The sequence below is a fragment of the Tiliqua scincoides genome, chromosome 2 (genome assembly GCF_035046505.1).
Source record: "Tiliqua scincoides isolate rTilSci1 chromosome 2, rTilSci1.hap2, whole genome shotgun sequence".
NCBI lineage: Eukaryota > Metazoa > Chordata > Lepidosauria > Squamata > Scincidae > Tiliqua > Tiliqua scincoides.
Genome location: NC_089822.1, coordinates 48,834,539 through 48,861,231, shown reverse-complemented (window position 1 = coordinate 48,861,231; position 26,693 = coordinate 48,834,539). Strand labels below are relative to the sequence as shown.

Sequence of the window (26,693 nt, the reverse complement as noted above, 5' to 3'; positions counted from 1 at the left end):
CAAGGGGGGGTCCCAGACCCAATCAGCAGATAACAGAATCTGTGGCTAGGGAATCCAAGAACATGGGAGCCCCCAAGTATAAAAATATCCTTCATAATAATTCTATTTTTATGAGTGGAAGAAGCCACCAATTTCAGACCTGCACTCCACACATTAAGATACAATTCACTGCATTTAGGTAAGCTGAGATTATATGAGAAGTCCTTTCTGGGGTAATCAGCCTTTGATACTCAATCTTTCGTATACTGAAGTCAGCACTTGAAGCAATCAGCGAGTGCACAACTGGTAAAACATTTTTTATGAAACAGAATATCAACTGCAACTAATCTGTAGTGCATGTTATCAAATGCATAATTCCCCAGGGCACTCTGAGCAGTGCAGGCCCCCTACGCCAGCTCACAAGTGCTGCAAACATGCCGTAATACACAGGGGTTGTGGGAGGGTAGTGGGAAAGGGTGCAGGAGTGTGGAACAAAGGCAGGTAGGGGTGTTTGGGGTGGGGGAGGGTGGAACAGGAGACAGATCGGGCTCAGGAGGGAGGCAGGATCAGCAGCTAAATAGCTAACACAGGTTTTAGTAGCCCCACAGGGGTTGTGGGGATTCAACACAGGGTAGGGTAGAAAATATCCCCTTATCCCAAGGTGACCACCAGCTGTCTCCTAACCTGCACTGGATATAGCGCAGGCCACTGTGGCCTGTCTGTTCCAGTACAGGTTAGAATTGGGCTTCCTGAGATATTCCTTGTTTGAGAAACTAACGTGCAGCGCAATCCTAACAATGAGTTAGGCTGGCGCAAGTCCCTTGCACCAGCCTAGGAGGGTTGCAAACGTGCCGTAAAACATGTTTGCGCCTCCTTGGGAGCAAGCCACGCCAACACATGGAGGTGCACTGGCACACGGAGGCTGAATCCAGCCTCTATGGCAGCTTGCAGGGCGAGTCCTGCGTCGGCTGAGCTCAGCAGATGCAAGGCTCTGGAGTGGGCAAGGAGGAGGCGGGGAAGAGGTGTTCTGGGACAGGGGAGGGTGAGCAGAGGACAGTCCCAGGCATCAACAGGTGGGGAGCAGGAGGCAGGGCTAGGATCCAGCTGTTATGCTGGGTCCCAACCCCCATTCCCGAGCAGCGCGGATTGGCTCCAAGTCGCTTCACTCTCCTCAGGCTTGTGCCACCTCCTGAGGTGGTGCCAGTCCAAGGAAACCCATCCGGGCTGCAGTGGTTTACCTGGGGCTAAGGGGAAGAGTTTCCCCTTATCTTAGGCTGAGCCACTTTGCAGTCCTATCTTGCACCGGATACAGTGCAAGCCTCCTGTTCCAGCGCAAGATAGGATTGCACCCTAAATCTTGTAGTATTGGAAGTAAGAGAAAATGATTGGATGTACAAACAAACAAGAGTCTCAATCACAAAGACAATACTTAGCTTATGCATACCTCTTTAACCCATTCTTGCCCGGCCCACAAGTATACACGTTTGGTCCCTGTTATGTATTATTATTATTAACAGCAGTATTTATATACCACTTTTCAACAGAAAGTTCACAAAGCAGTTTACGGAGAAAATCAAACAAACAACTAATGACTCCCTGTCCCAAAGGGGCTCACAATCTAAAAGGATGCAAATACATATGCAACATTGGGCAAATGGCTTATTTAGCTCACATGTCAGTCTGTTGAGACTTTTTCCACCTCCTCTGTTGTCTCCCCTGCAATAATATCTATGTTGTAAGCCCCTCAGGGCAGGGACCTGCCTATTCACTGAGTGAATAGACCCAGTTACATTCACTGTAAGTAAAGTGAAATATGCATAGATAGTGCTATACAAATTTACAAGAAGTAAACATTTAACTGATTGCAACAGGATGCCATCAACACTACACTGACAAATATTCTTTGCATTGCCTTCTGGAAATGTAAGTAACAGCATAATTCTAGGCATGTCTACTTTATGTCTACTTTCTAACACTTTCTAAGTAGAAAGCATGTCTACTTTCTAACACAGAGGAAAATTGCCCCTCTGAAGTCTGCCACAGGCGAAGTCATCCAGGATCGGGCGCAGCAGATGGAACGCTGGGTGCAGCACTGCTCTGAGCTATATTCCAGAGAAAATGTAGTCACCGAAGAAGCACTGAACAACATTGAGTGCCTGCCTGTGCTGGAAGAGCTTGACAGTGAACCAACCCTAGAAGAACTTCATGTGGCCCTGGACTCCCTTGCCTTTGGCAAGGCACCTGGAAAAGACAGCATCCCTGCTGAAGTCCTAAAATGCTGCAAAGAGATCATCGTCACTGAGCTGCATGAAATCCTCTGTCTCTGCTGGAGAGAAGGTGGAGTACCTCAAGACATGAGGGATGCAAACATCATCACGCTGTACAAGAACAAAGGTGACAGGGGTGACTGCAACAACTACCGCGGCATCTCTCTCCTTAGCGTTGTAGGAAAGCTATTTGCCCGAGTTGCACTAAAGAGGCTCCAGGTACTTGCAGAGAGCGTCTATCCAGAATCGCAGTGTGGATTCCGAGCCAACAGGTCCACCACTGATATGGTATTCTCCCTTAGACAACTGCAGGAGAAATGCAGGGAACAACGACAGCCACTCTTTATAGCCTTCATAGATCTCACAAAGGCTTTCGACCTGGTCAGCAGAGACGGGCTCTTCAAGATTCTCCCCAAGATCGGATGTCCACCCAGGCTCCTCAGCATCATCAGATCTTTCCACAAGGACATGAAGGGCACTGTTGTCTTCGATGGCTCCACATCAGACCCTTTTGACATCCGAAGCGGAGTGAAGCAGGGCTGTGTTCTTGCGCCAACCTTGTTTGGGATTTTCTTCGCTGTCCTGCTGAAGCAGGCCTTTGGAACTGCAACAGAAGGCATCTATCTCCGGACCAGATCAGACGGAAAGCTCTTCAACCTCTCCAGACTGAGAGCAAAATTCAAAGTCCAGCTGAAATGTCTGCGTGACTTCCTCTGCCAAGATTCTGGACTGACAATCAGCCTGAAGAAAACACAGGTCATGGTTCAGGATGTGGACTCACCTCCCTGCATTACAATCTCTGAGCATGAACTGGAGGTTGTCCATGACTTTGTGTACCTTGGCTCAACGATCTCCGACACTCTTTCTCTCGATACCGAGATAAACAAGCGCATCGGTAAAGCAGCTACCATGTTTTCCAGACTCACAAAGAGAGTCTGGTCCAACAAGAAGCTGACGGAACATACCAAGATCCAGGTCTACAGAGCTTGCGTCCTGAGTACACTTCTGTACTGCAGCGAGTCATGGACTCTTCGCTCACAACAGGAGAGGAAACTGAGCGCTTTCCACATGCGCTGCCTCCGACGCATCCTCGGCATCACCTGGCAGGACAAAGTTCCAAACAACACAGTCCTGGAACATGCTGGAATCCCTAGCATGTATTCACTGCTGAAACAGAGACGCCTGCGTTGGCTCGGTCATGTCGTGAGAACGGATGATGGCCGGATCCCAAAGGATCTCCTCTATGGAGAACTCGTGCAAGGAAAGCGCCCTACAGGTAGACCACAGCTGCGATAGAAGGACATCTGCAAGAGGGATCTGAAGGCCTTAGGGATGGACCTCAACAAGTGGGAAACCCTGGCCTCTGAGCGGCCCGCTTGGAGGCAGGCTGTGCAGCATGGCCTTTCCCAGTTTGAAGAGACACTTTGCCAACAGTCTGAGGCAAAGAGGCAAAGAAGGAAGGCCCATAGCCAGGGAGACAGACCAGGGACAGACTGCACTTGCTCCTGGTGTGGAAGGGATTGTTACTCCCGGATTGGCCTTTTCAGCCACACTAGACGCTGTGCCAGAACCACCTTTCAGAGCACGATACCATAGTCTTTCGAGACTGAAGGTTGCCAATACATACTACTTTATAGTAAGTTCCATTTAGTTCAATGGAACTTAACTCCCAGCTAAGTATAGGATTACACAGCTTTAGAAAACTAGAAGAACAGTTATGCCGGGTGGACAAAATAGTTATCTGGGACAACACTTCATTTCTCACATAGCCAGCCAGATGCCCCAGGGAAATGTACAAGGACAGCATGATGGAGATAGTCCAGGGATCTACAAGAGTATGCCACAAGAGGCAATGAAGTGTGTCTTGAAAAATTAAGCCACTATGTTGGATGCATTAACTTCCATCCAAATTAATGTGTAGTAGCTCACTTTACAGTTGTTAGAGAATCCCAGAAGCATCACCCAGCTATTGTGCTCCTGTTCTATCCAATGTCAGTGCCAGACTGCTGTGGAACCTGGGAAAAAACTGTGCACTAGGTCTGGCATGGTGCCCTCTGCCGTACTCCTGATGGTAAGCCACTGCCACTGAGGGTTCAGGGGTCAATCTGGAAGAATGAATCCTCTGATGGGTGTGGGTCTTCAATCAATGCCCTATTTGACCAACCACTGCTGCTATCCCCAAACCCTGTGTCTATACAAAGAAGGTGGGTGGGATGGACATTGGAAGACAGTAATAATTAGGCAAACAGTTGCAAAATCTGTGTTGTAAGGTGTAACAGCTGGTACAAGGCCAGGCAACCTGCGTGTGCCTGTAAACTATCTTAACCATTGGCCAATGCTTTGCTCTTGAACCTTGTTGGACACTGTCAAGCTGCGTCGCCCGTGGAGTTGCTTGAAATGCTGTGTAAGCCTATGCCTAGAGATGCCTCTGGATGCTTAGAGGTGCTCCTGTAAGTTGATGCTGTTATGTTTTAGCAAAATAAAGCACCTTTATGAGCCAGACTTCCTTATTCCTCAGAATAAAAAAGAATCACTAACCCTGGTCCAGCAGCCACGGCTTCTTACATAGGGACTAATATATATCATTTTCTCAAGGACTGCATACTCCCAAATGATCCTGGCCATACACATAGATGAGCACTAGAAGACCTGCTTCTGACTCGCTTTTGATTCGGGCAGTACCAGACAAATAATCTTCTGAGCAGTGGCACCACATCTATACAATTCCTTCTCCTGGCGAGAGCTCTCATTTTTTTACAGTAACATCTGGAAATGTTGCTTTGTTTTGCAAAGCTTTTTAAGTAAAGTTTTATCAGCAAGATCACACCTGCTTTAAGACTGTTTTATATTGTATAACTGGTTCCTTAGGGAAGGGCCACAGCTCAGTGGGCAGAGCACATGCCTTGCGTGAACAAAGGTCCCAGTTTCTATCTCCAGAAAACATTCTTACCCTGGAGAGCCATCACCAGGCAGTACAGATGATACTGAGCTAGATGGAGTTTTTTATACACATGGTTATAAGGATAAAAATTGCAAAAGGAAATAAGCACTTTTGCATGTAAGAATAAAAAAACTCAACAACTATGCCTCAAATATCAAGGCCTTCAGTTTGTCTCTCACATTAGGTAATTGTGGTTCACCAATGCTGAACATAGAGGTTCAGTACCTAGCTATCATGGATTTATTTTCTTATATTTATTTTAAGTTTTGTTTACTCCCCCAAACATGACTCTTATTGAGCCCTTCCAATTAACAGCCTGCCAGAGATCATACTGGGAGAAGATAGGCTGACTGTGAGAAGTAATGCCTAGTGCTTTACCCACGCACCCTTTCTTGCTCTGCACTTTCCCTTTTTATGGGGCCAGTAGATGAATGGGGGAAACTGGTAGTTCCATCCACAGCCACAATCCCAGGTTAAACCATTTCTGCCCAACATTGTATATACACAACAGGGACCAAATGTGTACACCTGTGGGCTGGGTAGAAATGGGTTAAGGAGACCAGGAAGAAGGGGGCCACCTGGGGGGAAAAAAAAATCTCCTGGAAGGGACACAGAACCCCAGATGTTGTTATTTAAAATCAAGACCATGGTAGCATGTGAGAATGGTCAGACAACAACTCACTGCATTACTTGAACTTGGACTAGGCAGGCAACATATAAACTAGTTCATTAAAAATCCAGAAGAAAAGGAATGAAAGAAAATGGGAAAAGAGGGGGGTAGAAAAAGTAAAATCAGGTGGATGGAAAATGCCAGAACTCTGCTGGATGGACACGAAGAGAAGCTTGATCAAACGAGATACAGGAACCGGAAACACCCAGCAGATGGAGCACAATGATTACTCAAGAGCAAAACACACGGTACCACAAAACTGCTAAACCTGTTAAGTTTGCAAACTGGCTCAGAGTGATAAAGAGCAAGCAAACAAAATAAATTCTTGAATATCTCTAGCAATAAATAGAGTTCTGGTTGCTGGCTACTCAGAGTCCAATCCTGAGCTCCTGGGGCACGCAGCTGCGGCAGCACCGAAAACGGCTGCCGCCGTATCCTGCATGCTTCAAGCAGCCGTGGGCAGCACATGGGCAGCAACTTTCGTCCCCTTCCCCCGGGTAAGGGAAGTAGCCCTGCAATGGAGCTACTCGATTCACGAGGGAAGAGCCTTCGTGTTGGGCGGCGAGCCCCACACAAAGGCTCAGGATCCAGCCTCCGCTAACTTCACCGTGGCTCGGCGGTTCATGTGACTGCCTCCCAGCAGAGCTTGGACATCTGCCCAGCAGTAAGCCTAGCAAATGTGCCTTATGGAATGTTTGCGATAGTGTGCGCCGGCAGTGAGCCAGTGCACCGAGCCCAGGATTGGGATCTCACACTGTCCCTGCATTTACCAGAGAGTAAGTGGATATGCCTTCCACAAACCAACACTAGAAAAATCAGCAGTGGCAGAACATGCCATGAGAACTGGTCACCAAATAAATTTTAATCAAAATCAGGTTCTTTCCACAATGCAACAATACCATACTAGAATCTACAGAGAGGACATTTAAATTCAAAAACATAAAAACAAAATGAACAAAAGAGAAGAGACTCTCAGTATAAGTAATGCCTTTCTTCCAGCACTCATACTAGAATAAAAAACTTTGAGGAGAAACCTATATAAGAAATTATGGTAATGATGAACAGGCAAAGAGTGTAAGTATGCCTTTAAAGGTTCAAGCAGGAGCTGGTAATTAAGCCTGTGGCCAGCAAGCAGATGAGAGCAATTAGATACTTGGGCTACCTACAAAAAGGGATGCTACCCAGAACATCAAACATCGGCTACAGAATTCTTTGTAATTCTCGGAAGATGCTTTCCATAGTTGAAAGTGAAACATTTGGACTAGATCCTACAATATGTTTGAATGCATGGCTTGAGGACTTGAGCAACATTTTAAATTATGTTTAGACTCATCCAGCCATGAAAGCCTTTGCAACACCAGAAGTCATGGCAGACTTGGCAGAAACACAGAGAAAAGCATCTCTATGCTAGAATTTAAATAACCTAGGTTTGATGATGTCATGCCATTACCTTATTGGAGGAAGCACACCTGATCTCTCCATCCCTCCCCTAAGATAGATAGGTTTGACGGCTGAATCAGTAGACAAATGCTAGTCAGTAGGAGGGTTAGCTCTCCAGAGCCAGGGGAGGCTCTGAATCCACAAAAAACACATGGCTACACAAACGCAATTTCAAGCAAAGGCTTCTGAAGGAACATGTCCCACCCATTTTTAAACTTCTAAACTTTCACAGGAGCTTCTGGGAAGTGTCCGGAAAAAAAAGAAATATGAGGGAAACAACAGGCCATTGGTCACACAGCCATTGACAGAACTATCCTCTACAAATGTATCTAGTTTGTTTTTAAAAGACATTTGCTATCACAAGTTACCAGACCTCCTAAGAGTAGACACAGGAGTAAGCCATATGCTATGCACTTTTGTTCAGCCATTAGACTTTGCTGTTGTGATAATCATCTGTTCCGTTATTGGTCACATAGTACTGCGTTTCCTAGCACATATTTGCTTAACAAGCAAGTCAGTCTACATTTGCTGGGTGACTACACTATAGCAACTACCAACAGTATACTCATGAAGGCAAATACATAACTGCCACTACTTGTTTATATTATAAAATATAACCTTATATAACTATGAACTTCATTTCCTGGGCAGCACATAGCTGTGCTGAAATGGATAAACACTGCATTGAAGTGAATAGATTACTCAGCAAACACAAGGCAATTTCTGTGGACCCAAACTTGGAAAGCATTCATTTGTGTGATTTTTTACTTTTCTGTTGATGGACATGGGGAGGGGGACTGACTACAGGGAATGGAGGGGCACTGAGGGCCCCTGAGACTGAAAGGGCACTGAAACTAGTTGCTCAGTCCTTCCATGACTACCCCTAGCTTCTGAGACTACACCAACTATGGCTCATTCAATTTCAAGCCTAGCTTCAGAGTTTACAGTACAGAAAGTTGTTTTCTTAGAATAAAAGTCAAGATACTCTGGATCATAAATTAAGCACCCAATACCAGTTTTGACATGCTTTTATAGACATGTACTACAGTTAGTATTTGACTACTTATGGGTTGGACAAACCTTACATATTACAAAGAAGCATTCATAGGCAGGATCAAGCTTCTGGAGCATTCTAAAACCACTCCCTCCCACCCCAATCCATCAATGAATTTTTCATTAAAATAGATTGTTTTGTAGAACTGAACTCATTTCTCCTTTACAGTAAGTACTACTCCTTCGTAACTTCTGTGGGAAGCTTTAAAAAAATGGTACATGATCTTGATCCGAAAGTTATGCCACAGTATTCTAGTTTTAGCAATGGCAGCATTCACAACTTCACTGTGGCTTTGAGGTGAACTATGTAGACATGATAGCATTTGCATTGCTCTGTAACCATTTCAGGAATAGCTTAAGTACTGTATTTTTCGCTCCATAAGACGCACTTCCCCCCCAAAAAAAGTGGGGGGGAAAGTGTGTGTGTCTTATGGAGCGAATACTGCAAAAAAGAGTGCACGTTATGTTATGCTTCATGCCAGTTTATGCTCACATTCACCCTAAGGAAGGGGGAGGATCTTCATGCCAGTTTATGCTCACATTCACCCTAAGGAAGGGGGAGGATCTTCATGCCAGTTTATGCTCACATTCACCCTAAGGAAGGGGGAGGATCTTCATGCCAGTTTATGCTCACATTCACCCTAAGGAAGGGGGAGGATCTTCATGCCAGTTTTTGCTCACATTCACCCTAAGGAAGGGGGAGGGTCTTCATGCCAGTTTATGCTCACATTCACCCTAAGGAAGGGGGAGGATCTTCATGCCAGTTTATGCTCACATTCACCCTAAGGAAGGGGGAGGAAGACAGCGAAGAAAGTGATGTCAGTGATTGTGAGCAAATGAGCATCATAAATTCTGACTATCGATGATGAGTTCTTGGGGTTTCCAGAAAACTAGAGTACTCAAACCTTTAAGTCTCTCCATTTGTGAATGACAGTGATAATGGTTCTTAATGCCACTGTTGACTGCTGTTCACTTTACATGGTTCAAATGTTATTCTGTTATAGTTTATTAAATATTTTATTACACTATTTGGTTCAGAATATTTTTTACCTGTTTTCCTCCTCTAAAAAATAGGTGCGTCTTATGGTCAGGTGCGTCTTATGGATCTAAAAATATGGTACGTACCAAAATGCTACGTACTACCTTGTATTTGCAAGTGAATAGATATTCCCTTTTCTACTCCATTCTCTAAATGGAGAATAAGGGAAAGAGCACAGGGAATGTATTTATATTTATGTATAAAAGAAAGATGGGTGAGAAGCGGCTAATCAGATAGAGATCAAGGCCAAAGGGGCTGTATGCTATGGGGCTGGGCCAGCCAATTCATGAGGCCAGTTGGTCACCTCAGGCAGCAGATTCGTAAGGGGTGCTCATCTCTGTCTACATACTTCACTTCCTTCACCCCTTCCACTCTCCAGATTGGAAAAGGAGGGTGACAGAGACGAAGAAGAAATGTGGAGGGGAGGGGACTGCTGAGACAGAATATTGGAGATTAAGAGAAACAGAGAATGGCACATAATCTGGAAAGGAGGGACTGCACCTGGCATGCTGCCTCAGGCATTAGTAGGCCTTGGGCCAGCCCTGTGATGGAGAAAGGTAGAGAGGAGTGCTAGAGGGTGTGGCCAAGAGGAAAAAGGAAATGGGACAAAGCAGGTGGTAGCCAGAAAATCAGGGCAACCCAAGTGAAGTTACAAAGACCCAAAAGCAGAAGGTAATAGTGGTGATAGAGTTTCATTTCACAAATTGATTTTAGAACCAGCCAATCCTCTGGCTGCAGGCTTGTAAAGCCAATTAGAAATGCAAGCATTTCAGGTTCAGGAAGGTAGGGAACATCTGTCCCATTTACAAACTGTGATTCTTGTAATGATCAAGTAGAGTCTCTGAAAGATGCTTAATTGAAGAGTAAAGGAAAGAGAAATCCTCTTGTCACCAAGCAGATGCACTGCCCCATGCTCTTGTGCGCATGTTCTTTCTATGCATGCTCCTCTAATAAATTTCCCATCTAAAACTGAAGAGGGTTTACTTCTTAAGGAGAGGTTAATTCATTGCTAATAGCTCACTAAACAGCCTTCCAGAAAGGTGCAAGATACACAGTGTTTCTGTAGGGCAGAGATTTGTTTTAATTTTGTTACTAGGTTGGTTCCTGCCAAACCAGGTCTTGCAAACACAATTGTAACAAACATGTTACATGCTCTGCCTGCAACCATGCCAAGTATTTGTGAAAGGTGGAATAATTTCACAGCAGGAACTCTAGTAAGAGTTTTAAGCCACTCTAAAACATAAGGGTTTCATGCTTCATGCTGTCTGCTCTTAACAGCAGGGGCCCAGAGCCTCCTGGCACCAGGAACTGGGCAACATGATGACACGGAAATATCACATCCCTGTGCCATTGCATTTTGGAGCCAGACTGAGATGCAAGAGGATGAGTGGGCCCAATATCACAGCAGTCACTGCTTGACGCAACAGGTGCTACACCCCCCCCCCCAAGAGGCCAGGAAGCACCTGAACCACCACAGAAAGGGACTACATCACCCCAGCCGACCCCCATCATGTGCCACTGCCTCAACAACCTGCCACTACCACCCATGACATGCCGCTTGGGGCCTGGGGCCCCGCAGCCACCCACTTCCTCTGCCACTGGCTCTGAATTCTGCCTCTCCTCAATAAATTTCTTAAGGAAAAATTGAATTTATTTTAATAGATTCAATTATTTAATTTATAGTGCAATCCTAACTAATGTGAGCGCCAGCACAGCGGCCACTATGTTGGTCGGAGCCATTAGAAAAGTGCCATAAAGTACTAAACACCAACTTGTGAGCAAGCAGCGCCACCAGGACAGAGCCTGCCAGCACTGGATCTGAGCTCCTGGCCAAAGGCAAAGGTAACTTTGGCGCTGAGCAGCACAGGGGTGTGAAGAGGGTGTTTCTGGGGAAGAGTGTGGAATGGGGTGGACTGGACCTCCTCCGCCATATCCTGTCCTCCCTCCTTGGCCTGGCAGCCTTACACAGGGCAGCTCAGATGTCTGCCAGCTAAATAGGTGGTGGAGATCTGAGCAGCCCCATAGGGAAGACCAGGGAACTGCTCAGGGTAAGGAGAAAATTATCTCCTTATCCTATGGAGACCTCCAGCCTGCTCCTAACCTGCACTGAATGCAGTGCAGGCCATGTGGCCTGGCTGCACCAGCACTAGTTAGGATTAGGATTAGGATACTAGTTAGGACTGGATCCTAGGATTAGGATTAGGATACTAGTTAGGACTGTATTTGAAGAAATGCCAGCTTTTTGGAGAGCTAGAAAGACCTTTATATTCCTCGTGGTCTTCATTAATACTGTTCATGTTTGTTTTATCTTTTTTTTAGTTTTGCTTGTGGCTTTCTTGAATCTCTTACTGACTTTAGTTCTTGTTTAGTTTGTATGATTTTAATGAAATCCTCTTGACCACTTTGAAATTATTTGTAAATATGGTATATGAATATATTAAATTAAAAAATTGAAGAGGATCCTTTTTCTGGTGGTATATTTATACTGCATAATAGTATAGGTCTGTTTTGTAAGGGGGGAAGTGGGATAGAAATACAGTCATGCATTGCTGAGTGATGTTCTGAAGGTCCACATATGTGACAGCCGCCACTGGTGTCTGGTCACCCTCCCCCCCAAGCCTCCAAAGCTGAGGGGAGAAGTGCTCCCCTTGCCTCCAGAGGCTTTTCTGAGCATCACAGAGGCAGTGTGCAACTGCGCGCTGCCTCTGTGAGGCTCAGAATGGCCCAAATGGGCAAAAAGATGTGACTTCCGGTTTCTTCAGGAAACTGGAAGTGACATTTTTTTCACCTTATAAAGCATGGCCACCCAAAGCCTGGCCCAGGGCCATTTGCAACCCTCGGGGACCACCAATCCGGCCTGCGGGGGACCCCCAGTCCCCCTGGCGCTCCAGAGACTTGCTGGCCTGTGCTGGCCCAACACAACTACTCTCAGCATGAGGGTGTCTGTTTGACCTCTCACATGAGCTGTGAGCCGAGGGCTCTCTCCATTGCTTGCTGTTTCACATCTGTGAAGCAGAAGCAGCAGCAGCAGTGAAGAAAAGGCCAGCCTTGCTTTGTGCAAGGCCTTTTATAGGCCTTGAGCTATTGCGAGACCTTCATTCATTCATATGAGTTCCATCTCTAATATATTAATTTACATAAATTTATGTAATTTTTTTCAAATTTTAAATGTAAATTAATTATTTTTTCCCACCTCTCAACACACTGTCAGAGAGATGTGGCCCTCCTGCCAAAATGTTTGGACACCCCTGTTATAAAGCATTTGGAGACCTGGGGAAGACTTCCCTGGGCCTCCAAATGCCTTATAAGGTGAAAAATGTCACTTTTGGTTTCCACTGAGAAACCAGAAGTGGCATCTTTCACTGGTTTCAGCCGGTTTGAGCTACACAGAGGCAGCATGAGGATGTGCACTGCCTCTGTGAGGCTCAGAAAACCCTCCAGAGGCGAGGGGAACACAGTTCCTCTCAGCTTCAGTGGCTCCATTTAACGTCAAGCCTCGCTTGATGACGAGGGTGCAGAAACTCATCCCTGCCATTAAGCTACGCATGACTATTTTAAATATAAATATATTAAATAAATTCATAAATGTTATTGATTTACTGCATTTATATAGATCACCTTACTGCCCTGGCAAAGGCATTCAGGGCAGTTTACAATATTAAAACAAACAAATACGTTACAATAGATTTAAACAGCAGTATTGCCGCAGGCCTTTGATGGTTTTTCAGGAGCCTATAGCAAGAGCTCCATGGCCTGGACATGGCTGCAACATTATAAGAATGCATGTGGAAAAACAAAACAAAACAAAATTTGTAGAAATTCATTGAAAGCCTCAATAGCATCCACATTGATTAATCTGATGACTTGAGTCTCTCTTCATCTTTTCTTTATTTTAAAGCGACATTCCTCCAACAGAAAAACTTCCGAAACTTTCTCAGTCAGGTTGAGAAAAGATGAAATAGAATTTATAAGGAGATTTGGCTGCATGAGGGTGTGGGAGGCATCTGAACTGCAGCTGGGGCTTCTTATCACTTTACAGACTTAATTGACTTAGTATTGCCAGGAGAGCCTTATAGCTAATTATGAATTGTCACTGGGCTTATCTTGCCTAATTTTAAGCTTGCTACAAGATCAGCTTAGTTTCATTTCCTCTTGAAAATTCACTATGCTGTTTTCACTACCACTGTATGTGCCTACTGAGGATTTCACTTCATGCATCTGATATATAGTGGACTATAGTCCATGGAGCTTATGCTGAAATATATTTTTTCATCTTTAAGATGCTACAATACTACCTGTTGCTTATGATTATTCCAAACTCTCTCCTTTTTGCACCTCTTGTACATGCTCTTTAGGTCATGTTTTGAAACCAATGTTGTTTTCTTCTTTGGTAGTAATTTACACAAACTAAAATCTTGTCTGCAAAAGAAATGTGTTTAGGCTGTCCTCCCTGTTGAAAAGACTTCTACATGAACAGTTCCTTAAAACTGCTCAACTAGTCTCCCATCCAGAATCTGACCACCTGCTACAAAGAAGGGGAGAGTACACCAGATCACTTGGTGCCAGCACAATTTGTGTTAGCACATGATTTTTCCCCTTAATCAGTAGAGAAGAAAGTATGGTGGCATCCTTTCCAGTACATTTCAGCTACTATTGCTGTTTACCAAGGAATTATTGCTGTTTCTGTTTGTCAGAATGGAAATCATTCCTTTAAGTTGTGCCTTTTTGATAGAAATGTGTGCAAGCTTGGGCAACCCAGCCAAGAGGGTGGCCAAAGTGTTCACTTCGGGCAGTGCGCTGGGGTAGGTGGCAAACTGGCACTCGCCTACACTTTGTACCGAGAACTCCTGCCATCCTGCCCTAGCCCATTACTTGGGCTGCCCCATTCTCACTGCATGCTCTTTTGGAGAGAGAGCCAGAAGAGAACAGAGTGGAGGTCTTGCCACATCTACAGCTGTTTCATTTTAGCAGAGAGATTCCATTCCCAAAATCGACGCTGCCATGAATTTAGAAGAAGCAGCGAAAGAGGATGGTGGGTACTGGCTGATGCTCATACTAGGGCACTAAGTGCTGGTGTTGGAGGGGGCAAGGTGCTGGTACTTGCACTAATGCTGGTTCAGCAAGGGTGGCTGGTGCTTATGCTGGGGGATACGGTGCTGATTGGAGTGCTTCCTCAGTTTACCCTTGCCTTCATTTCTCTTTTCCTTGACTCTTTTGTCTCTCTTCTATCAATATCCAAATTGATAAAAGAATGGACCAGCTTAGGGAGAAGCTGTAGCCCACTTTGCAAGCAGAATGTGTCAAGATCAATCCCTGGCATCTCCAGATAGGGAAGAGAAAGATTCCTATCTGAAATTCTGGAGAGCCACTACCAGTCAGTGATGACAGTATTGAGCCTGATTCATCGGTGGAGTGGTGTCACCTTTGCTTGGCCATGGGCCAACTTGGGTTGTTCTTAACTACTTCTTGTTCACGAAGCTGAGTTGGTCGAGTCGCTCCTCCACTCAGAGCCCAGCCACTGCAGAACCCAGAATGAAGCAAAGAAGCAAGTTGGCACACTCAGTGAGGCGACACTGTTAAATCACCACACCGGGTCCGAGAAAAGATAGTGATGCCACTGACATATTCTTCAAAACTGATCCACCTTGCTGCCCTCCAGATGTCTTATTGTATCTCATCATGGGTTCTCACTCACAAACAGAATAGTCTAGGACAGGGGTGTCAAACTTATTTCATACAGTGGGCCAAACAGCATTCAAGGCACCTGCTGAGAGCAGAAAGTGATGTCATCAAGCAGGTCATGACTATAAATGAGCACTTTTTTCTGACTTAGGAACTCCTTAGCGGCAAATAACTGAAAATACACAAATCTTGATAATATGTTCAAGATATAGGAGAGTCCAATTATCATGCAGGCTGCCCTTTCAGCACTGACAACCCACCATAGTTCAGCTGATGGTGGTGCTAGGAAAGCCTGAGGGTTGGATAAAGAGCTTCCATGGGCCACATCCAGCCTGTGGGCCTCCTGTGGGCTCTATGCCAGATGCAAGGGAGGGCACCAGGATGAGGTATGAGGATGGGCATCCAGCCTGTGGGCCTCCTGTGGGCCCTATGCCAGATGCAAGGGAGAGCACCAGGATGAGGTCTCTTTTTATCTGGTGTGCTCCCTGAGGCATTTGGTGGGCCGCTGTAAGATACAGGAAGCTGGACTAGATGGGCCTATGGCCTGATCCAGTGGGTCTGTTCTTATGTTCTTATGTTTAACATTCCTGGTCTAAGATTCAAATTTCCCCTCTAACATCAGCTTAACAGGCAGCCTTAGCTAAGACACTCTCAGTCTTAACTCTTGCCCACAAGAAAGCACTAGAATATGAAATAGTAATAATGTACATGACACCATTAAGATAATTGATATAATATGTGTATAGTACTTTGAACTTTCTAAAACAAAAAGTATACAAATAGGCGGTGATGTTTTGTTGTGTCAGCATACCATTTCTGAAGAAAGATACTAATTCCAAAGAATCCTGTCAGTGAACAGAAAATGCTCTTCACTGGCAATGAGCAAAATAAACTGAATCAGGTGTCTCTGACCTCCAAAGAAATGTTCTAATATAATTAGCTTCCATAAGGAATTGGAATTCGTACATGAATTTAGGTTAAAATTTTTCTTCACCTTCACAAACTGTTTTCTCCCTAATAGAATAATCAAAATGAAAGATTGACTTAGCCTGCAATCCTAACCACACTTTCCAGAGAGTAAGCCCCATTGAACAAAATAGGACTTACTTCCGAATAGGCCTGGTTAGGATTGTGCCCTTAGTGTGTGAATTAAAGGTAAATTATTATTAATAAAAATATTTATATCCTGCCTTTCCTCTCATAAAAAATGGGATGTTCAAGGCAGCTAAAAACAAATATTAAAACAAAGTTACTATAAAATACAAAAAAACTCATTAAAAAACCACAATGGCTTGAAACAGCAAAACAATAATTAAAAATGGGTAAAGAAAAAAAGCGAAACAGTATGAACACTACAAACCCATAGCAAATGATAAAAAACATAGCAAACAATTGACACGATATAAATGACAACTAAAACTGCAGAACAGAGCAGGTCAGGCTCCCAACATGTTCTGCCCTTCCTGTTCATTTGAAACAGGACTAATGTGGAGCTATGAGGCTGTGCAGAGAGTAGCAGAAGGGAAAGGGGCTCCACTTCTCCATCTCCCAGCTCACTTGGCTGCTTTCTAAACAGGTGAGGGCCATAGAGGTGGAGAAAGGCCACCACAGCAGGGTTTCTTTTCCCCTTCCTTCAGCAGCACCAAGGAGGAAGGGGGCTGCTGTTGCCTAAACCATCTTCCCACCAGACTGGAACAGCTCTGTCAGCAGTGGGCCAGAGGGGATGGCAGAGAGACGCAGGACACAAGGCACCCCTCTTCAGTTTGCCACCCCACTGCTAGATGCAAACATTTCAATTGGTTTCATGGGAAGGCCAGCCCTCGCTGCTACCCCTGGAATTTCTCACCACTTGTTGAAGTGGAGAGTGAAGCACATCTCTAGGTAGACTGCACTTCAACACAATCATAGAGTTGGCGGTAATGTAAAACGCAGCATAAGTACAAAACAAATGCAGACCAGATTCGTGCTGATATATAAGTAAGGTAGGTTTGATTCCATCTGCTCCCTAGTTTTCCCTGACTCTCAAGCTCAACAGGATTTCCTCTCCTCCAAAATCTTCCTTGTCCATATTAGCGAAACCTTTTGGAGCACAACTGTAAGTCATATAATTATTATCGTGCAGACGTTAAATCTATTTTGTGCCATCATTTTAAAAAGAGGGAAAAGCTATATTCCATTATTTTAGTCTTAATAGGGGTGAAAGGAATATTCATACATCACACCCATCCAAACTAGGCGCACATTCTTTTATTTTAAAAAAAATCTTGAAAAAGAATAGAAATTTTTTTAAAAAGCAAAAGGACTGTTCAGCTCCTGTTGCCATTCATTCCAGAATTCATTTGGGTAAGCAGACTGAGAACTCTCTGCCTCCATATAATACTTTAAAACTACTTGGACCTTGTTCAGATTTGGTAACATTTTGTGCAGAACATGGTCCTTTTGAGCAAACAGAAAATGTGGTCAGTGGTTTCTAACAATACCGAAGTGGCAAAATCTTAGGAAATAACCAACAGTAGACAGAGTTTCTGAGAACTCTTATATTATGCAGGAACTGCACAGAAAATTCAGATCTTCTTGGAAAGTTTCCTTCGCAATAACTCATGCAAGGAGTCCAAATAGATGGATAAGTTAGAAGGAATGACTTAACACAGCAAAACTCTTCCCTGCCAAGGCTTTGGATCATTTTTCCCTAAGCTAAATCAGCTTCTGAAAAAGAGAACATCCCCTAATGCAAACAAAAACTATGTTGGAGTATCAAGCTTTAAATAATTTTCTATCGCATGAAGAAGGCCCAATTGAGCAGCTACGTGCAAAGAAAGCCTCTTTGGTACAGAACTGCACGGTAAGGTTGTTGTGTGAACCAGCATCCTACACAGTTGAAACTTGTTCAAGTTTGCCCATACAAACCCTTGAGTAAGAGTGGCATGGTTATAATGTCACAAAACTATCTGAGAAGCCACTTCACACAAACAGCTTCCTGCACTGAACTCAATTTACAAAGGACTGTTTCCAAGTGCATTTAAAAGATGTATATTTTAAATTCCTTCTATCTCTGACTTCCTGATAAACATTAAGTAATCAACCACTTCTGATTTACCTCAAATATTCAATTGGTCTCTGGGTTGTGGTGAATTAAGGAGCAAGGCACAACATCAGAGGAATTGCAGGTCTGGGGATAACCTCTAAAACAGTTGAGTACAGGTTGAGCCTGTTTATCCATGGATTTTATCTGTGGATCTGGCTCAACCTGAACCCTCAGAAGGCGACCAGAGCTGTGCTCCAGTTGCCTTCAGAGGGCTTTCTGAAGCCCGCAGAAGCCATGCACATCTACCCACCTGTGGCCTCTGCGGGTGTCAGAATGAAGCCTGGAGGCAAAAAAGTGACTTCCAGTTTTCCTTGGGATTTCTCAGTTTTCTCAGAATGCCTTAAAATGCCCAAGAGAAACCAGAAGTCATCTTTTTTTGCCTCCAGTTCTACAGATAGACATTTGGGTCCTTTAAACATTATGAGCTGCTTCATTCATGACAGTAAGACGAATACACACTTGAGTTTCTCCTGCACTTTTTGTGACTGTTAATTTGGGAAAAAATTCAGAAGAAGTTCAACAACCCAGCTAATGTAGGTTCTGATTTTGTGTTAGCCCATTTAAGCCCAGTGAATAAAAGAAGAAAAAAAAGACTAATTATTCCATGAAACCTTGTCTGGGTTACTTAAACTCCATTCTGATGTGATTGGCTTGAAAATAAACTCAAGAGAAAAATGTTTTAGAATCATTTTATGTACTTGGCATTTCTAGAGTCTATTACTAATATGTTTTCCAAAAAAGAGACTCTGCTGGCAAGAAATAACCTTACTGAAGTTGTGCGAGATAGACGTATGCATTAATAAGCTTACCACTATTCCCAGAACACAATGTTGTTTAAATATTAACATCACATTACAAATATATAGGGCTAAATTATGAAACCATGTAAAACATTAAAATATGAGTTATAGAGCTCTGAAAACCTCTCTTATGAAACTTTAATCTCTGCTTGGATGAATAAGGCAAGTAGAATTTTCCTTCCCTCTAAAAATGCTAAGTATTAATGCAATCTCTCAGTTTAGGACAAACAGACTATAGAAGTGTGTCAATTAACATTTACTGCATATGTGCCCTACATAGCACAACTTTTGGTGGCCAAACTGGTTAAGTGGAGTCATAGTGGATCTATTTTTTTAATAACACATTTATCAGCATGGAGTATACATGTCTTAGGTGCAGTTTATTTATGCAAATTCATCTTTATGCAGTCGGAACTAAAAAAAAAAAAGAGAGAGAAACAGCAGTTTAATTAGTGCAGGCAATTCCCCCTGCCATTCCACTTACTAAATAATGCCCCAGAGTAAGCCTGAGATCAAAGAATGAAGCTGCTTCTCCCTCAATCAGCCTCAGTTCCCACCTGCTGCCCGTAGTTTTTTAAGAGACAGTGTACATTTTCTGGATGTCAGGGATTTTCGCAGTATCATTGAATATATGTGATTTTAGTTTTAAGCGCGGACTCTGGAATGTAAACCTCGCATAAAACAAGGGGCGACTGTATTTAAAAAGTTCACACATGTGTATTTTAGCCTACACATTTTGGCACACAAAACCAACCTGTGAAATGATGTTGCTTACAATATTTTTATCTATATACTGATATATTTTGGATTCCACAGATATTTTCAAATAAATGTTTAAATGTCAGCATAAGACATATTTAAATATCATGAATAGCAGCAGAAATTGTTGAAATGTGATATATAAATATTCTAAAACTAGTAATAATTCAATAAGGCATGCAGAGTTTTTGAAACTTTTTTACTGTGGTCCACTTCAGCTTAAATCAGGGTGAAATACTTCTTGGGATTAGTGTCAATGGGGAACTACAGAAGTAGAACTCTTGCAATGAGGATTTCATTCCGCAACCAGCTGTTTTCACTATTATTCAAATCAGGCAGCCCAATCCTAAACTTCCCAGTGCCTAGAGCAGGGGACTCCAAACCCCGGCCCCGGAGGCCAGATGCAGCCCGCAGCAAGCCTCTTTCCAGTCCGCAGCCAACCTCTTGTCTCCTGAAAGCCTCTGGCCCACTCAACTGAACATGATCGGAGCTGTGCTCTGATTGTGTCTGGAGGGTGTTCTGATGGCCAGAGAGGTGGAATGAATGAGCCCATTCATTCATTTATTCACTCATCTAAATTCCATCTCTAATTTATTTAAATTTTATATTTAAATTTTTTTTCCGGCCCTCCACACCATGCCAGATATTTGATACAGCTCTCTGGCCAAAAAATTTGGAGACCCTCGCCTAGAGGAACAGCAGCACCAAATGGCAACTGCTGTATCCTGCGGGTACAGGGAAACCACCAGAGGTTACCTCGGGGGAAGGGGACATTCATCCCCTTCATGCAGTCCCTGCAATGGGGCTTCTCAAGTCTGCGCTGGCTATTTTGCCGGTGCAAACTTGAGAACCTCCATGTTGGACTTTTAAGCCCAACATGGATTATAGGATCTGGAGGAGGAAGTCTCCACAGGTTCTATCCCCCTCCTGCCCTGGCCCCTCCCCCTGTTCCACCCTTTCCCTGCTCTGGAATGCCTCCCCCTGCCCTGAAAGCCTGCTCCACTGCCCAGCGTCGCCCTCCACCCGGTTCTGGCCCAGCGCTGTTGCACTCTCTTCCCACAGCGCTGTAAACATTCTTTACAGGATATTTACGACACCTAGTGTCAGCACTGGAGCTCAGTGCTCCAGTTTGGACCCCAAGTGCTTTAGAAAAAGGCAGGGTAGTGTGCAGCAGCAGAAAGCAGCCAATGAGTCCAGTGCTGCAGGTAGGGCAGAAGTACAGTTTGGCAACTGCCTTTTCACCCTGGGGCTACTGCTCCTCCTGAGGACAAAAAGGGTCAGCACTACTTTGAAATCAATAAACCCAAAGAGGCGCTGAAGAAATCCTCTAAAGGTGCTGACAAAATTAAAATCACTTAAGCATATTTACTAGTCACTTATCTTCTGAATGAGGAATTTATTTGTCCTTTGAGATAGTACTTACTCCCAAAAGACAAAGAAACTCCTCATTCAAGAGACAAGAAGTGATTAATGAATATAGCAGATTTGGTGGAGGACCCACCTCCATCTGCCCACTTGCCTTCACTGCTCCTCCTCCCCCTTCCCCCATAGATGGAAAAGGAAGAGAGAGACAGATTGGGGAGAGGAAGTGTGAAAGAGAGGATGGTGATGAACAAGAAACTACACTCTTCTTCACTGTTCCTATTAAGCTGCAAAGCATCTCTCAACTGAGCTCTGAGCAGCTTGGAGCCTGGTGTTCCTAGACATCACTGCCAAGCATCCAGGAATGCCACTGCCCAGCAAGGGAAGGAGTCTGTGCAGTGATGCAGACCCTTAGAGGGAATATAGCTCTCCTCTCCTCCACAATGTCACAGACTGGTTTTGGTTTTCATAATGATGCAAATTAATTATATAATCAATTATATACTGTGATGTCACTAGGAGGGTGCTGACTGCACCAGGTGATGCACATGGGGGTGTGCGTGTGACACCACTACCGGCCAAAATTGTAACAATCTCAGTATTTTCTAACAATACCATCACTCAATGCATAATTCACTGCAGAATGCAATGAAACAAAACAGCAGTGAAATATCTGTATCCTATCAAAAGGTACACCCAAATAATCAGACAAGGAAAATGCTTTATGTAACGAAAAGGGATTTCCTTAATTCATAACTGACCAATGAAACCACAGGCACAATTCTATGCACTTATACTAAGAAGCAAGTCCTACTGTGTTCAGTGGGGCGTACTCCCAGGAAAGGGTGGATAGGATTACAGCCTAATTATTCCAATGAGGTGTTGTTATGACACAGCAGGGAACCAATAAGATGTCAGTATGAAGCAGCTCTCATTTCCATGCATCAGAGCTAATACTAGAACTCTTATTTAGTTGTGTGCCATCAAGTTGACCACTGGTTTTTGGTTGGTTAGTGATTTGTTGGGTGACCTGTAGTGTTATATATTAAAATAAAGTTAATTGGAGTTACGCCAACCTTAGTGTTTCCATTGCATTTAGGTTGCGTGTATGATATTGTAATTTATTCTGTATGGTCTGGTACAGGTAGAGGTCCATCATGGGGGTGATGCAATGAGCTCTCATTCTGGGGGAGACAAACCCTAGTGGCACCTCTGATTACATCACTTATTGTCTACTTATTAGTGCTGTTTTGATTAAAGAACCAGAGGTTTTGTCAATTATTACACTACTGTTGCCTTATACGAGTACATACTATTGCTTTAAGGAATTAGCCATATATTAAGTATGAATGAAGAGTGATTGAGGGTTGCTTAATATTGGATTAGCTTTCAGAAGGCTGAAACGGAGGAAGGGTGCAAGCATTTATGTTTTAAGAGGGATGACAGACCAGTTGTGATGAATAGATCATGATAACTGAAACAACTCTGTGAAAGCAGATTTTGCTTCATAAAAATAAATAAGTGGGGCTAATATCTCTTAAAATGTCCAGGTAAAAAGATTACAGCCTAATATTGGCAAAAGCCGCTATTCCAAAAAAAGTGACGTAAAAGGGATTATAAAACAGCAAACAAGAAGCCACCACAAGAAACAAGAAGAGGTCGAGGTGCATGGCAAACTTCTCAACCTTCCTGCATTCATACCTGCTTTGAATTGAACCAGCCACTCAATTTGTATGCAAGTGTGTGATCAGACTTACGGGGAACCTGAGAGACTGAAACCAATTGCTAGTTTGATGCTGCTGTTAGAATATATCAGGAATAAACTTCACTGTTCCATTCAAATCGTTTACACCTACTGCTGCACAAACATAACTTTAATAGAATCATTTAATAGACTGCTATGCTCAACCCCATAAAGATCCCAGTGATATTTCTATGACAACAAATCCTTGTCCACACAACCCTCTTCCAATCCGTGGAGTGGGAAGAGCAGAGGTTAGCATATCAGGAGGTATGGGGGGTAGCATCTGACACACTGCCTCAGACAGCAGGAGTTCTTGGGTCAGCCCTGGAAGCCTATAAAACTCTTGTTTCCTTAAAATGATCCTTATAGTTGTCTCCATAAGAGTTCTCATACTAAAAATGTGTCAAGCACAACATGAAGACAAAACCAGAGTGCATGGGTAAACAACATAATTTTCTTAGTCCCTTGAGGTTCACTTTTGGTTTTTGCTTTTTTTGCTATCCTTTCTCATTCCATGAGAATCTGGGAATAGGTGGCTCATAAATGGAACTACATTTGAGGGGTGAAATCCAACACTTGGTAATATGTTCAAAATGGTTTTAGTTGAATTGACTTTCTGTCTAGTAGTGCAACACTGAAACACCGCTTTGATAAAATAAAGACTACTTTCTTGCTCTATTTTTTTTCTGATCCCTTTGTCTTAGAAGACTTTCTGTGTGTGCGTGTGTGTGTGCGTGTGTGTGTGCGTGCGTGTGTGTGCGTGTGTAAACCATTTCACACATTTCAGAGGCTAATAAAAGTTTGCAAAAACTCTGAATTCCATCTTTAGATTGTACAAAATGTTGTGGTTCTTATCACATGTCTCCTCCCACCCATCTTCCCACCCATCCTCACAGAATGGCTTGTCTTACCATCTGCCTGACAAAGAATCCTATAGCACTCAAAAGTCACGCCACTTTCAGGCCACATGTTCTTTATGGAAAGAAAGTACTGTATTCCACTCAACATGCCTCTCCTAGACTTATATCAATACATGATAATAGGAAGCTCACACAGCAGCATATATCCTTTCATATCTGAATGAGAAGTTATAGTATTCCCAGTCCCACCATTATCTAACTAGGCTGTTGGCACCTTCTGATGTCTCTCCAAGCTAAGCCCAATGCTAGTGAACTGAATAAAATATTGCTCCTTGAGACAACACACACTTCTGAATAACTGGAAGGGATGGATGCATGTTTGAAACCAATTTTTTTCAATAAAATTGTTTAATTTCCAACTGAAAATTAGTTTCATGAGGTTTTCTTTTAGGGAACAATGCTATCAAGTTTCTCTTTCTAATCTTCTGTTCGAGTTGTAGGCTAGTATAAAAAGCATTAGGAACACAGCATTTTTTGAAATGCTATCAACACCAGCACAAATGTTCTGTCAAGCCATAAGTATTCAACAGCTGTTACCACTGAATAATTATCCTGAATAAGGATACTCTTGAGATGGTATTTACAAAACATTTCTTTATGTTCCAGAAGACCAGAGACTTCTGGCTTAGCCTCATCTCACATAATTAGTGCAAGGCTGCTTGTTTCTTTGAACCAGGGCATCAGTTCAATATTCCTGCTTTCAAGTGTTTAAAATGATTCATTCCCCCACTCAAGCAACAGCTAGCACAAGTGCTACAGCAAGCTAGTATTTAAATTCAGTTTTCAGTGTCACTTGCTTCATGGAACAAGAAGTTTAATATAGCTGAAATAATAATGTTGATTACCCTTGTGTGCGTGTGTGTTTAAAAAGCACCCCATGCAGATCTTCATCTCCTATTAGAGCACTACAGATGGCGAATCTTTCAATATTGCCTCCCACACATGCAAGAAAGGGGCAACACCAAACAGGGAGGAAGAGCTCCATCACTTATAGCGCCTTCTTCCACAAATACAGCGTGGGAAGGGGGAGAAAAATGGAAAGAGCTCTAGCAGCCTGGGTGAGTGGGGGTGTTGAAGAATCCACCCAGCTCACATTTGTCCAAGTCTGGATGTGAAGTCATCGATGTGCCCAACACCAGCAGGTGCAAACCAAAGGGGACCAGGGCAGTGGTCCCCTTCTCATGCCACTGGCTCCAAGGGCCACAACTCGGTAGCTTGGCAAGCCGAAGTTCCCAGCGTCAGCCCCTGGTATCTCCGGGTAGGGGTTGGGGTGGGGGAGATCCTCGTTTGAAACCCTGGAGAGCCACCACCAGTGGGCAAGGGCAACTTAGTGGTCTGGTTCAGTCGAGAGCAGTTTCACACCTTCATCACAAGCAGAGCCCCCTCCCCAGAAAGGATCCCTCCAAACACTGTCCAGGATTGGCCCGAAAACTAGCATCCCCTCCCATTCGCTGCTCTGCTCTGTTCTGTTCAGGAATGATGCGTAAAGGACTACGATCTCTCTCTGCTCTGGCCCCCTCCACCCTTGCTCGGTAGAGGAACTGAGAGTCCACTCCTATACATGTCTATTCAGAAGCCCTTCCAGTCAGTGGGGCTTACTCCCAGGAAAGTGTGGATAGGACTGTAGCCTGAAAGCTCGATCCTATGCATGTCTACTCAGTAGTAACTCCTGTTATAGTCAATGGGCTTACTCCCAAGGAAGTGTGGATAGGATTGCAGCCTGTGTCTGCCCCCCCCCCCCATCCTCTCGCACCGCTCCTTTCCAAGGCTCCCGCTCTGTCCAGGAATGGAGCTTCCCAGCCTGGCCAACCCCGGGAAGGAGCGGCGCGGGGCGCCCGGGGACCCCCTCGCCTCGCCAGCAGCGAGCCCGGCGCCCGTCCCTCCGGAGGATGCTGGAGGCTCCGCGCCCGCTCCGATCAACTCCCCCCCCCCCGACCCTCGCCTCCTCACCGTCCCAGCTCCGACTCCAGCTCGAAATAGTCGGCCAAGGTGTCTCGATTGGAGCCGTCGATCCAGTAGTCCGGGGCGGCGGCGGCGGCGGCGGGAGAGGCGGCGGCGCCCCCGACCCGGCCGGGGGCGGCCGAGGAGGAGGGCATGGTGACTTTCAGCATGCTGCTGCGGGCGAGGAAGGCGGCGCCGGGCTGCTGCGGAGAGAGGAGAGCGGCTGAAGGAGCGAGAGGCTGCCGCGGCCCCTGTCCCTCCACCCTCGCCCCGAGCGGGCTGCCGGGGGAGCCGGCGCTGCAGGCGAAACTTCCAGCCGGAGGCAGCGGCGGGGACTGATTCGCACGGCCGGGGAGCAGGACGAGGCTGCGGGAGGAGAGCGCGCTCCGGCTCCGGCGCGCGTGCGTAAAGATGCTCGCTGCCGCCGCCGCCGCTGCACACTCCCCACGCCTGGGGGGCGGGCGGGGGGCGTCGCCCCGAAGCAGGGCAGCCTGGCGTGGAGGGCAAGGCGGGAGGCGGCAGCCTGAGGGCGGGGGGGAGGAAGGCGCGTGCAGGCGGACCCCCGTGCCCGGGGGACCGTGGAGAGGCTGCCCAGGGCGCACGGCTTCCCGCCGCCTTCCCTTGGCGCGAGCAGGCAGCGCTGTGGCAGCCTCCTCTCCTGGGCTCCAGGCGGCCCGGCCCGGCCCCGGCCAGCCTCTCTGTGCGCACGGGCGGCGCGTGTATGTGAGCCACATACAGCAGGAAAGACGGAGGGACCCGCTCGCTTGCGGCGCTCTGCCTTCCCGCAGGGCCCTAAAGCGACCCTCCCGCGCCGTCCGGGGGACGAGGAAGCCGCGCCTCCCCCCACCAGGACACTCGCATGGTCAAGGCACACCCGCAGATTTGGGACCACTGGCAAGGCCCCCTGCTGCCCGAGGGGGGCGCATCTCTCCGAGTAAATGACCCTCTCCCAACTTCACCTGGGGGCTGTTTGTGGCACACCAGTGGGCCATGGCACGGTGGTTGAAAATG

General features: G+C 45.2%; 1 protein-coding gene across 1 annotated transcript in view; it reads right to left on the bottom strand.

Moving 5' to 3' along the window:
* CAMK4 (calcium/calmodulin dependent protein kinase IV) overlaps positions 1-25,852 on the bottom strand; it is a 130,380-nt gene extending 104,528 nt beyond the window's left edge. The window contains exon 1 of the mRNA XM_066612560.1: positions 25,692-25,852. Coding sequence (XP_066468657.1) covers positions 25,692-25,852 — 161 coding nt within the window. The remainder of the gene's footprint in view (positions 1-25,691) is intronic.
* Positions 25,853-26,693: the final 841 nt, after the last annotated feature.